Source organism: Conger conger, chromosome 3 (genome assembly GCF_963514075.1).
Source record: "Conger conger chromosome 3, fConCon1.1, whole genome shotgun sequence".
Classification (NCBI taxonomy): Eukaryota; Metazoa; Chordata; class Actinopteri; order Anguilliformes; family Congridae; genus Conger; species Conger conger.
Window position 1 is genome coordinate 18,674,726 of NC_083762.1, and position 12,074 is coordinate 18,686,799.

Here is a 12,074-nt window from a genome sequence, read left to right on the forward strand (position 1 = left end):
CTCATCATTGCACACACAGATAGCTTACTACATACACAAGATTACTACTATGCTCTTTCTTGTCAATATCTTTAGTTCTGATAATGCTCATGTAATAATATAGAAAAGTAATGACATAAATATTTGATATTGCTGTGAGCTAAATATGTTACAAATACAAAATCTATTGTAAAAGTTGCATTACATTCATCGAGCATATTTAAAATGTAGGTATACAATGTATACAAGACAGCATGGAGAAACATCAATGCAAGCAGGAGACACGCTGGAAAACCTGTGCAGTATAGATTTAACATATGGCCTTCATGTATGTCGCTCCTTCTTTCCCTCTGTAAGCCCAGTGTATTAATCAGAGAATGAAAGAGAGTGGAAGAAGGGGGAAGGGGAGAGAGAAGGATTATACCGTATTAAGAGTATTTGTGCGTCTGAAATAGTCTGATCAAGTGATTTCCAAGTATCTGATACACCCTAACACAAAAAAAAGATAAGAAACAGTCACACCATGTACACACATTCTGACATTACACATGCTAACACCCCTATTGTACCCCCCACTTGTTGGTACATTCAAGTGTAAATATCCATACAAACCTCCCCAAATGAAAAATACAGTAGATTGTTTTCAGAAGCATGCAGTAGAAAGAGGGGATTAAGAAAATAACATAAACTACAGTTTGTGACCACTGAAATATTATAATGAAGTATTGGATTTTCTAGGAAACAAAAACTCCTATGGCTTTCTAGAAGCTTCTTTGTAACAGCTCTCTCTAATATACCTTGCTTCTGTAAAAAAAAATATGTAAGTGACCAAACAGATACTGCTTATGATCCAACCATTTCCATTGTATGTATGTAGTATTTGTCTTGTTTGGCTTTTTATTTTGCGCCTTTCAACATGCTTTTCTGATGAGGGCATTTTGCTGCAGGAACGTGGTGTGTTCCAGGCTAGCATGATGCTGAGCCAGTGATGTATGCACAGTTATGTCACAGAGTTAGACATAAGAGACCATTATTCTGCCCAAAGGCATTCAGTATAACAGTGAGTGGTGGAGTTGTAAGCACTGTAGCTTGTGACCCCTGGTGTAGAAATGTTGTATTGCATCCATTTTGATGGCAGCATCGCTATGTCCTCTGTCCTCACACGCATGCATGCGCACACATATACACACATGCACACATACATGCACACATGTACACACACAATATGTATAAAATAAGCAAATGGTCCAATGTTGGCCTGACGTGAATTTTAAGAAATTTTAAGACAAGTTAAATACAATCTATAAATATATAATAAAAACATGTCATTATGTCATCACTGTTCACTTTCCTGTCCAGGTCAAATGATCATTTTACACGTTCTGTATGAAATGGATATGAGAAATCCCCCTTTAATTTTTTTAAAAGATTGAACCTGTAATATAGTGCACAAAGATATTAATTTCTGACTGACAAAGCAGCCATGTTAGAGAATTCAATATACAGTGATGTGGCATACTCTTTCTCACTGTACTTATTTATCATTATTTGGCAAAGGGTAAAGTGCTGTACCTTGATGATGTGTTGTGTGTTTACTTTAGGTAGAGCATTTCTGCAAACCTGCGCTCTGTATGGCTGTGTGCTGTGATGTAACACTGTTGGTAAGGTGTGACAGGAAGCTTAGGCCCACAGACAGAGCTAATGGCCCAATTCCAGGCCTGTGGAGATTATTTACTTCCTCTGTGTACAGTCAAACACATAATTCCAGGAATCAGCATGTTTGTTTGAAGCAATTGCCCTTTTTTGCCCCTGTAGTTTTCCACCACAACTAGATTGGACCTTCAAAACAGGCCAGTAGTCACAGTGTAGTATATCATAAGTGTGGTGTGCAGAGGTGCTTTGCAATTCAGTGTAGAAGAGTGCACTGTAATTTACTGCATTGCAGTGCATTTTCAGGGCTCAAATCTGCGCATGGTATTACAGTGAGTTGAGTAATGAATAATGCTCAGTGAGTTTTGAGAATTGTGGTTTGAGTTGTGTGTCTGAGCTTTTTGCCACACATATTGCTGCTCTGAGGCTTCTTGAACTGCCCCTCTCCTAACCCTACGGCAGCTCCAACATACCATGCTCCTGCAGTGCACCCTGGGTCCTGCTGTACACCTCCTCAATGGCCCTAACGACTCTGTCCAGCACAGGGGCTGCCTCCGCCTGGCTGTGCACGCATACCAGCCTGAAGAATGTGTCCCACTCTGGCATGGCCAAAATGACGATCTCAGCAGCCCGGCGAATCAGCCAGGGGTGGTAGGGAGCCAGGGCCTGTTGGTAGGCCTCCCGGCACAGCTCCCCCGGGCTCCGCAGCCGACCGTCTGCATCCGGCCCGTCCGCCATGTTCTTCAGGAACAGCTGGAGCCACAGCAGTGAGCGGTTGAGCCTGAGCAGGTTGCGACAGCCAGAGGCCGTCTCCCTCTCGAAGTCGACCATACCTCGGCTCAGCTCCGTGCGTATCATGGAGCGTACAGATTTGTAGGACCCCCGCTCATTCTCTCCATCTGCCCCCAGGTGCTGCAGCTGGTTTTCGGCCTCTGGTCCTGTGTTACCCAGGGATCCAGGGTCCTTGTGTTTATTCCTTCCCGTCCCCATGCGCTGAGGGCCCTCCTCCTGTCTCTCTAACTCCTCCTGAGCGAGCCTGCGGATGACTGAGACTTTGTCCCTGACCTTTTGGGAAAAGAACTCCACCACAGCACCCAATGACTCCATGAACCTGATGAGGGGGTAAGAGGGTGGAATGTGGGTAAGAGGGTGGAGAAATTTCTATTCTTTAATTTTTATATTTGAATCAACTTAAGTGCACTGGATCTAGCCTTCATTGTTTTTTTTTTCACAGGTATTTTTTGGGGACTCACTTGATGAGTTCATCCCAGCTGGACAAGTATGGCTGTAGCAGCACTTCTGAACCAGGGCCCAGAGCAGAATGTAGGTCGGACAGCAGGCGTGAAACCTGGAAGTTCTGACCTGGGCACTCACTCAGCAAGAGACCATCTCCGTGGTTACCGTCCGTGTCACTGGGCAAGGTAGAAGGTACAGGCTGGCAAGAGACATTAAGAAACCCAAGGTAGAGGGGTAGTTATTTTTTTTCTCCAGAACCCTGAAGAATAATTCAAAATTGTCATAGGTGGGGGAATAACTGCCCCTTCTGTGGCAAGATATGTCATTATGGCATGTCACAAAACAAGGGATTCTGGGTAGCTCTAAATCTATCATTACATCTCATTTTTGTTACCAATCAAATGCTATTTTATTTTATTCATGTACTGTATGTCAACTCTATGGCTTTGGCAATGTTGGTTAATTAATTTCGTGCCGATACATTTTTTGATCAGACCATTCAGCCCAGCATTCCAGTAATTACACTACTGCACCTAGTATATCCCTACCCCCTTTTAATCTCTAATGTTTCACCTTGAATTCTGGAGCATAAAGTCCTAGACAGGGAAGCCAGGAAGCTTCACATTGCTGCACCGTCCCGTCTGCTGTAAATGGAAGCCAGAGAGTTCTACACAATCTACATAGCACAGTACTGAGCACTCATTCAGTTTCTGAGAAGAAAATTTTATTTGGGCCATAAAAAGTCTTTATGTTTAAACTGATGAAAACAGAAAAAGTCCACGGGTAATGCTGAACACTTGCTTTCACACAATATTGACTCTCCTGCCCTCAACATAGATACATTGTATCATGATGTTTGACATATACACCAAATGCTGTGATAGACAGAAACACACCCATACACACACACACACACTGTCTAACAGAGAAACAAAAAAAGGACAAACAATTCCACACAAACAAATCCAGACACTGTTTTGCACTAATCAAGACAGTACAGTATCACAATTAAGTGCCATCATTGAACATTCTGAAATCCAGACACACAAAAGGGTTTGTATTTGAACATGAATACACCAAGAGACTACATGGGTTTTGATCCCTTTGGTCTAATCGGAAGCAGAAAAAGTAAATAGTTAGATACTCACGGAGACGGACCGATCCAAGAAACAGCAAGAAAGAGAAAATGGCCACAGGAAGCAGGAAACGGTAGAGAAATCGAGCTCCCAGTGGCACATTGCCCTTCATCAACATACTGAACCCTTGAGTCTAATCCTTCCCCTGTTCTCCCTCTCCTCCTCGGCATGCGCTCAGCAATCCACTCCCTCTGTGTACTGCGGTGTCCCTCTCTCATTCCATCTTAATGGTGTGTCTTCACGCCAGCTTCAGGTGAAAGGTGGTTTCCTGGTCATTGCTCTCACCCTCACTTCCTGCAAAAGCTAGGCTCAGACTACCTTCTTACTCCAACCCTCCTCTTATGCTTCCTTTCTGTTTCTTTCTCCTCCTGTCTGCAGTCTCCTGTCATTTTCACTCACTCATATACTCTCTGTCTTCTGTCACAACAGCTCAATGTGGCCACTCTGATTGCGTTTTCTGCACTGAGTCACGGATTTGTTATAGGAAGTCAACGTAGCCCTGATAAGACCAAAAGAAGAAAAGCTGTCCTTTTTCTGCTATCACACAAATATTTTTAAAAGCACAGAAGCTGCAGCTCAACCACAAATTCCCATAGACCATATGTGACATCTATGCTTACACTGGCAGCGGTGTGGACTATGGACCGAAACCTTCCAGCCCCTCTCATCAGGACTGACTTTTTATGCTCAGAGCAAGATCACAGTAGGGTCATTATATAATCTTATACAGTAATGAGTAATGTAGGGTCAGAGTAAATTGCACTATGGTCATTGTAATAACAATTGTGATAATACTGCTAACATTAATAAATTATTGAGAAATACTTTCTAAAGTGTGAACTGAACTGACTTAAGTCACTCATATAACAGGCTTATCTCCGCCGAGATAGTCACTGAATTGTAGGCTGGTATACTGTATCTGTAGCATGAGGTGGTCTTTGGACTCATTTCATGAGCTTAAGCTCATGGGGAAACCCTAATGTTCAAGCCTGAGCAACACTTTCCAGTATTTTCCCATAAACCCCAACTGTGAACAAATTATGTCCACTCAATCCCATTTTTTTTGTTGTTGCATAAAATGTGTCCCCCAGCATATGTGTATAATATTATCAGCAGGATGCCCTGAATAGTGTATTGAACCGATTCCCCTCTCTGATATATCCATAGTATGTGTATTTGTATCAGTACAATCAGCACACTATTTCCAAATATATTACCTTAAATAATTACATATAGCTAAACAACCAAGACGGTCAAAGACCTATATAGCATAACTAAATTAAAGTCATGATCTTGGAGTAAATACTAAACCTGAAATGTTATCTAGGTAATAGATCAGGTGTGTTCTGTGCTGATTGTTGGCAGAAGCCCGAGAGAGAATAAAGGTCTGGCCTTATCAGTGCAGTCGTGCAGTCTGGACTCTGGTCATTGGACAACTCAGGCCATTTCATGATATACACACATCTGCACCCACCCATCTACACATATCGCACACACACACCCTGGCACACAAATAATGCCAGACACATTGAGTTCTTAAATAAATTATAAATTGGAGTGATCATAAAGTAAAACTATCCTACAATCTCAAACTATCCTATCTAATGGGACATTTCACTGAAAAAAACAAACAAGAGAAATAAAGACATATATTTTTTAACATGTTTATTCATGAGAGGAAATCTGAAAATAATGATTTTTTATAAAAATCATAAGTGACATTTGCATTGTGAATCGTTTATACTGTTGTCAGTGCAATGGCTTGAATGACATAGAATGATTGACCCTATGACTGGAAGTCTTACAGTACAGTTGGAAACAGTGTTACTGACAGATGCACTATGGACAATTTGACATTCTGACCCATTCTATCGCTGCGTCCCATTGGCCACCCGCTGACTGCCTGCATTCTGTCTTCTCTCATCTGTGACTGCTTCTGGTGAAGGAAGGGACTGGGACTGGCCAGTGGAGTGTGACACTTGAGTTGAGCCTCGATTCTGGATGGATGGATAGTACTCTGGGTAAGTGGAAATATACTTAAATTTCATTTTTGGGTGAACTGCCTACTCGGATCAATTCACTGTGGACGCAATTTATATGTACACTACTGTTTGGAATCACCTTGTCTTTTTCTGCTTTTTCTGATTTCATATTTTATTTTCTGTGTTTGTAATCAAACAATTCTCACGTGGTCAAAGCACTGACTCAGAGCTTTTATTAAAGGGTATTTTTATACATTTTGGTTTCACCATGTAGTAATTCCAAAATGTATAAAAATACCTTTTAATAAAAGTCTGCGCTTTGAACCCATGTGAATTGTTTGATTACAAACAGAGAAAATAAAATATGAAATCAGAATAAAAAACAGAAAGAACAAGGAGTGTATGTGCCCATTCATTGCCACAGAAAGGAATACAGGTGAATGACAAGGATATTAATGCATACACCACATTTGTTTTGAAACAAGCCCTCATATTGCAAATTATTGATAGAATGCGTTTCAGGACATTTAGAATGTAACAATTCTCAAATACATTTTCAACCACTTCAGGCTTACCATTAGCTGCCTGCTGCTTACATGTAGAAGAAAAGCAATTAACCAGCTTGTCGCTTTATTGCTCACATTGGGTGTTGCACATCATATTTTTAATGAAACCCACCCGTGTCACATCATTTTGTCAGAGGCGCTTTTACGAAAACTATAAGGGTTACTGCGCATTTGCTGACACTTACACCTGGAACAGTAACTTTACTGTTGATCTCACTTAAAAAGGCCAATAGTGACAACAGTGGTGAGATGGGACCACTGCATTGAGAACAGATGAGCAAATTTTGACAAATTTTAACAAGCCACAGAGAAAAGACCTGTACACAGAATAACCATAAAGACTGACTGTACATGGAAGGTCACAGGAATTGAAAGTAGAACCACAGAATAATGAATGTCTTGAAAGATCTCCTTTGTGTTTTCCACATAGTAGCCATGCTGTGGTTAAAGTTGTGTGATAATGTGATAAAAATGGGGGGGTGGCATTGGCTCAGGAGGTAAGAGCAGTCAGAGGGTTGCTGGTTCGATCCCTCCCTGGGTGTGTCGAAGTGTCCCTGAGCAAGACACCTAACCAATTTGTCCTGACAAGCTGGTTTGTGCCTTGTATGGCAGCCAATCGCCGTTGGTGTGTGAATGCGTGTGTGAATGGGTGAATGAGAAGCATCAATTGTACAGTGCTTTGGATAAAGGCAACCATTTACCAATACATCGCAAAGACAAGATTTCGGTTTTGATGACTTGATGATGTCAGATCTGGCATGTTGCAAACACTATACATTTACAATACATGTTTAGCATTGCATAGACCATGTCTGCCTACCATGTACCCGGATGAATACCCCTCCCCTATGTAGAATCCTGATCTTTGTTCCAGCTCCATACAGAAGGGTAATGAAGACCTGTGCCCCAAGCAACGCCACACCCAAAACCCCTGACAGATGTCCGATATGCCACACGATCCAACCCCCCTAACAACAATAATAACGGCATCCTTGTGTCATTGGCACAACTGTTGGCCTCATGTTGACAAACACCACAGACTCCAAAGGCAATTAAAAGCCTAAAATCAAGACTAGACACAGAGAGCTAAGAAAGCGATTGATTACACCTGACTAATCAGAAACAGCTGAGAAGTAACTGTCCAAGTAAATGGGGGGACTATGTATAAAAAGGGATGTAATTCCTACATGGACCACCCAACATGGATGTAAATTAACAATCAAGTTAAAGGTGACAGTCTGCATTCTAACCTCATATCCATTATTACAAATCTATTGTGCTGGAGTAAAAAAATTGTACCACTGTCCAAGTCATTTTCTCTTACCCCACGGCCTCTGCCGGAGAAGACAGTGGTGAGGGCACGCTGGGGGTTGACATGCCTTAGGGTCCGAACCTGCTTCAGTTCAGACAGGAGCTCTGGACTGCTGAGAGAAAGACCTTCAGAGGAGAGAAGATGAGAGGATGGGGGATGAGAGGAGAGGAGAGCAGAGGAGAGGAGGTGGGGTGCCACAGGTCTCTGCTGCAGATACCGACACTGAACCAAATGCTATACGGCTATGAACTATACAGACACTCTCACTGTACACTGCAGTACGGTAACACTGCACTGAGAAAGTGCACTATCAAACATCACCATTGTGCTAATAGGCTTATTACAGTACACACAGTATCCACTGACTGGCATTGCTGCTGCATAGGATAAGAATAGTAATTCACATGAAGACTGTGCGTATATAAAGACTGCACTACCATCATTCTCTCGTGTTCATGGAAAGGAGCTTAACACAGAGAGGCCATGAGAGACTTACTCTCCGGTGTGGGGGAGAGAGGCTGTGGGGGGGTCACAGGTGGGGTCCAGGGTGTGGCTGGAGGGGAAATAGGAGATGTCGGGGGGGAGGTGAGCGGTGAGGAGCGTTCAGGGGACGGCTCCCGGGGGCTCCTGAGGGCCGGATGTTTCACCAGCTCAGCCAGCAGCTGGGGACTGCTCAGAGAGTGGGAGAATTGTTCTGTGGGAGAATTGAGGAGACAAAGATGGAGGGAGTGTGGTAACTTGTTTATTTTTCAACTGGATCCACAATGTTTCACAGAACAATACGAAGCTAGCTACTGGAGAACTGGCAGGTGCCCTGCCTCTCAAGTCTCTCAAATGAGTATTTTAGTGTAGATATGTTGCATCTATCTATGCAAAATGATAATGGGTCCTCCATCTGAGTCTGTGTGAGAATAAATTAACACTTTCAATGATTTGTTTTTATCTGATTAGCATTCCCATTCACTTCTGAACACTGCACAAAACAATTCCCGCAGATTACCTCTATCCAAACAATGGACTCCACGATTCTACAGCATCTCAACGAGCACTAGTCAGCCCTACCCTACCCCACCCGCTTTTTAGAGACTTTTCAGGTAATGCGTCACAAGGTTAAGGAACACAAACTCTTCAACCTTGTGAAGTATTACAGCAAAAGACTCCGTGTTGTTATCCTTGCCAGAGGGGGATGCACCAATTAGAAAACCAATTAATTATTAACCTTAATTTGGGTGAAATTATTTAGTTAAAGTATTTTTTTGCCAGTCAGGGGTGGAAATAATTCTGGAGCCGACTGTATTTCTCCTGTCATCTTTCTTTGGTAATATTGTGTTATATTGTCATGCAAAAATAATCTAAGACTGTATATAGGGGGAGATTTGTAAAAGCTGTATTCTGCTGCATTTCTCAAAAAAACATTTAAACAACCTAGTTACTGCTGATTGTTTAAATGAGTATCTCACTAAGCATGTCAAGTGCCTGAATGAACCACTAATGAGAAGAGATGGGCCCTACTCCCTGTTCTTTGGGGGGAAGAGTCAGGAGATGGGGTTTCTTCTGCAGGGAACACCGAGGACATGGCTGAAACAGTGTGTGATGCAGGAGGCCTGACTCGGGAAGTGTTCTGAGGGAGTAATTTCCTCGGAAGAGGGGTGGTGAGCAGTCATGGGAATGACGAAGCCCTCCAGCTCTGTGGTCAGAAGAGATAAAGAGAAAGAGAATTAAGCAGAGTGAGAGAGCGAGTAAGAGAGAGAGAAAGAGAGAGAGATAATGCATTTCAGTATGAAATAAGGAGGCAGAGTTTTATTCAATATTCCAGTAAATGTGATATGTGTCTGGAATTAGACAGTAGAAGAGATGGGAGAGGGAGTGAAAATGGGGATGGTCACATTAACTTGATATTACTAATGTTAATATTTGATTACAAGGAACATGGAGGGAGCAGCAAGACGTGTAGGCCTGCATGGTGAAAGAGAAGCATGTTAAAATACAGCAGTAAGATTACGAAATGCTTCCCCCCTGTGGTGGGCTTGAGGTATTAGACTTTTTTGCACTGAATTAATCTTATTCCTGAATTAATATGATATAATATCATAACCTTTTAATTATGTCTTATATATTATTCATACAAAAATAATGATCATTTTTGTCACATTTTTAAATTTGTTTATTTCCCATGTTATTTTGCTTCTATTAGTGCTCTCTGGACGCAATACCCTGTAATCCTACACAGTGCAACTAACTAACTAAGTACAACTAACTAAAACATACCTTCTCATTACATTTTCTCCCAAACAATTCCACATATGAAATCATTATTTGATGTATCAAACTTTGTTTATCACAGCCTACAGTGTCATAGCAATATTGCGAGAATGAACAACTGACTTTCATCACACTTAAATTCTATGTAAAACCTAGTAAGGCTCCATATATTGTGCCGAAGCATCCTTTGATGTTACAATACAATCACTTCCCTCTCTGGTATAAATTATTATTTAACTTTCATCTATTTAAGCAAATTATATATTTTCAATATAACAATATTGACTGTGTGAAACTACTTGCAAAATTCCATTCTAGTTTCACAAGCGTGACTTTTGGTTCAACGGGTTCAATCATTGTTTGTACTGAAATACTGAGACGTCTTGGTATGATGCAGTTTGCATAATGGGCCATGCAAATGACATGCAGCCGGAAGCAGAGTTATTACCACGGCGCATCTCACTTTCGCTATATGTATTAATAGAGCTTTAAAGACTGGCATTCGCAGGGCACTGAAATAAGCTTCGATTACAGACACATGGAACACAGCCAAGGAACATGTGGTGCTGATGGTGTCATGTGTTCTGCACGAGTTCAGTAGCCTAATTATTTCCTACGTATGTCATTTTGCAGGATTACAAACATTTTAACAACAATGCCTTTCAGAGAGCATACACTTATGAATTCCAATGCTGACAGTCAATTGAGCTCTTTCAAACGGATTCTCACGGAAAGGTGGGACACATCAGCTATCAATGCACGCACAATACAATTGTACCATTCAAGAGACGCAAAGGAACGACAGAACACAGAAGTAACACAGAAATTAGTACTAAAACTCACCACTGTGACTTCTCCGGGTAGACAAGGAGATTCTCAACCACTAGACCTAGGCGGCCAGTGCTTTGAGTTTATTGTAGACTAGGTCCAGATGCTCTCCCAGTCTTGTAATCTGCAGAGTAAATCAGAGGGTAGCCTAGTTCTGGAACATGACTTGCTAGAGCGTCCATGTAGCTAGAGTAGTCTCCGTCCTCCGCCTTGGAACACTTAAGTAAACAAGTTCATGGTCTGCGATATATTTTTAGCAACTTGTTCAACAAAAACAATTTTCTTAAAGCGTGATTCTTTACCTGTTTATTTCATCCTGAGACTCGGTGTAATGCCGAGTTTCAGTGTTATTCTGAATTAATTATTGACCTCGTTTTTATGGCTCACAAAGTCCAGAGGTTGTTGCCCTTGGTAACAACTTAAGAAAAAAATCAAATTTAGTTAACGCGCTTATCGCACGTAATAGTTGTATTTTGCCCACTAATAAATAAATACTGCCCACGTATTAAACATGTAGTCTACTATGGTCCACATAGGAAAGCGTCGGAGCACCCTTTTACCAGTATGATGACGGGAGCTTATTTACAGGTCGCATAACCTACACTTGTCCTCAGACAAAATAGGCTACTGCAGCAGGCTGGAGACGGATTACAGAAAAAAGGTTAAACAACCAAGCTAATCACCACATAGCTGTACAGTTTTGGGTCATAAAAGTGGGTCGAAGTTTTAATTTATTATTCCGCCAGCGTTTTGTTTTTTTCAGCTGCAAATACCCAGTTAGCTCTGACGCGACTTAGTCCAGAGGCCCACTGCGCTTACTGTGTTTTTCTATAAGCATGTTATTTAGATTTTCCAAAGGTCAGGTTGTTTTATGATGGAAGATAGAAGGCTGACATATTTGGATGCACCTTATTTTGACCTTTAAATTATATTATTATTATTATACATTATATTCATAAGTCACTCAGATTTTTTAGGGAACATATAGGCCCATACACCTCTGCATCTCATTATGCAGTGGCTTTTTGCGGTAGGAGGGGAAATTGTCCAGGAGGCTACTTTATAATGCATTACTAAATGGAGAAAGCTCAAAACTAGGTTACACAATTGCGCATTATGCTTT

General features: G+C 41.5%; 2 protein-coding genes across 2 annotated transcripts; both read right to left on the reverse strand.

Moving 5' to 3' along the window:
- Window positions 1–4,333, reverse strand: gltpd2a (glycolipid transfer protein domain containing 2a). The gene is made up of 4 exons (XM_061236303.1): window positions 4,014–4,333; window positions 3,439–3,509; window positions 2,883–3,064; window positions 1–2,740 (listed from the first exon to the last, which is right to left on the reverse strand). The coding sequence occupies exons 1-4, from the start codon at window positions 4,117–4,119 to the stop codon at window positions 2,083–2,085; spliced, it is 1,017 nt and encodes a 338-aa protein (XP_061092287.1). The 5' UTR covers window positions 4,120–4,333; the 3' UTR covers window positions 1–2,082.
- A 1,318-nt stretch (window positions 4,334–5,651) lies between these two features.
- LOC133125228 (uncharacterized) lies at window positions 5,652–11,217 on the reverse strand. The gene is made up of 5 exons (XM_061236988.1): window positions 10,967–11,217; window positions 9,374–9,548; window positions 8,358–8,555; window positions 7,874–7,986; window positions 5,652–5,998 (listed from the first exon to the last, which is right to left on the reverse strand). The coding sequence occupies exons 2-5, from the start codon at window positions 9,435–9,437 to the stop codon at window positions 5,870–5,872; spliced, it is 504 nt and encodes a 167-aa protein (XP_061092972.1). The 5' UTR covers window positions 9,438–9,548; window positions 10,967–11,217; the 3' UTR covers window positions 5,652–5,869.
- Window positions 11,218–12,074: the final 857 nt, after the last annotated feature.

What these genes read in the sequence shown, in the direction of transcription:
- gltpd2a (XM_061236303.1), bottom strand. Translation starts at nt 4,119, where the DNA reads ATGTTGATGAAGGGCAATGTGCCACTGGGAGCTCGATTTCTCTACCGT. An exon ending in TTTATGCTCCAGAATTCAAG is followed by an intron (nt 3,065 to 3,438) that starts GTGAAACATTAG and finishes GTCTCTTGCCAG; the next exon opens with CCTGTACCTTCTACCTTGCC. An exon ending in AGCTGGGATGAACTCATCAA is followed by an intron (nt 2,741 to 2,882) that starts GTGAGTCCCCAA and finishes CCCCCTCATCAG; the next exon opens with GTTCATGGAGTCATTGGGTG.
- LOC133125228 (XM_061236988.1), bottom strand. Translation starts at nt 9,437, where the DNA reads ATGTCCTCGGTGTTCCCTGCAGAAGAAACCCCATCTCCTGACTCTTCC. An exon ending in TCTCTCCCCCACACCGGAGA is followed by an intron (nt 7,987 to 8,357) that starts GTAAGTCTCTCA and finishes TCTCCTCTGAAG; the next exon opens with GTCTTTCTCTCAGCAGTCCA. An exon ending in TCTCCGGCAGAGGCCGTGGG is followed by an intron (nt 5,999 to 7,873) that starts GTAAGAGAAAAT and finishes CCATCCATCCAG; the next exon opens with AATCGAGGCTCAACTCAAGT.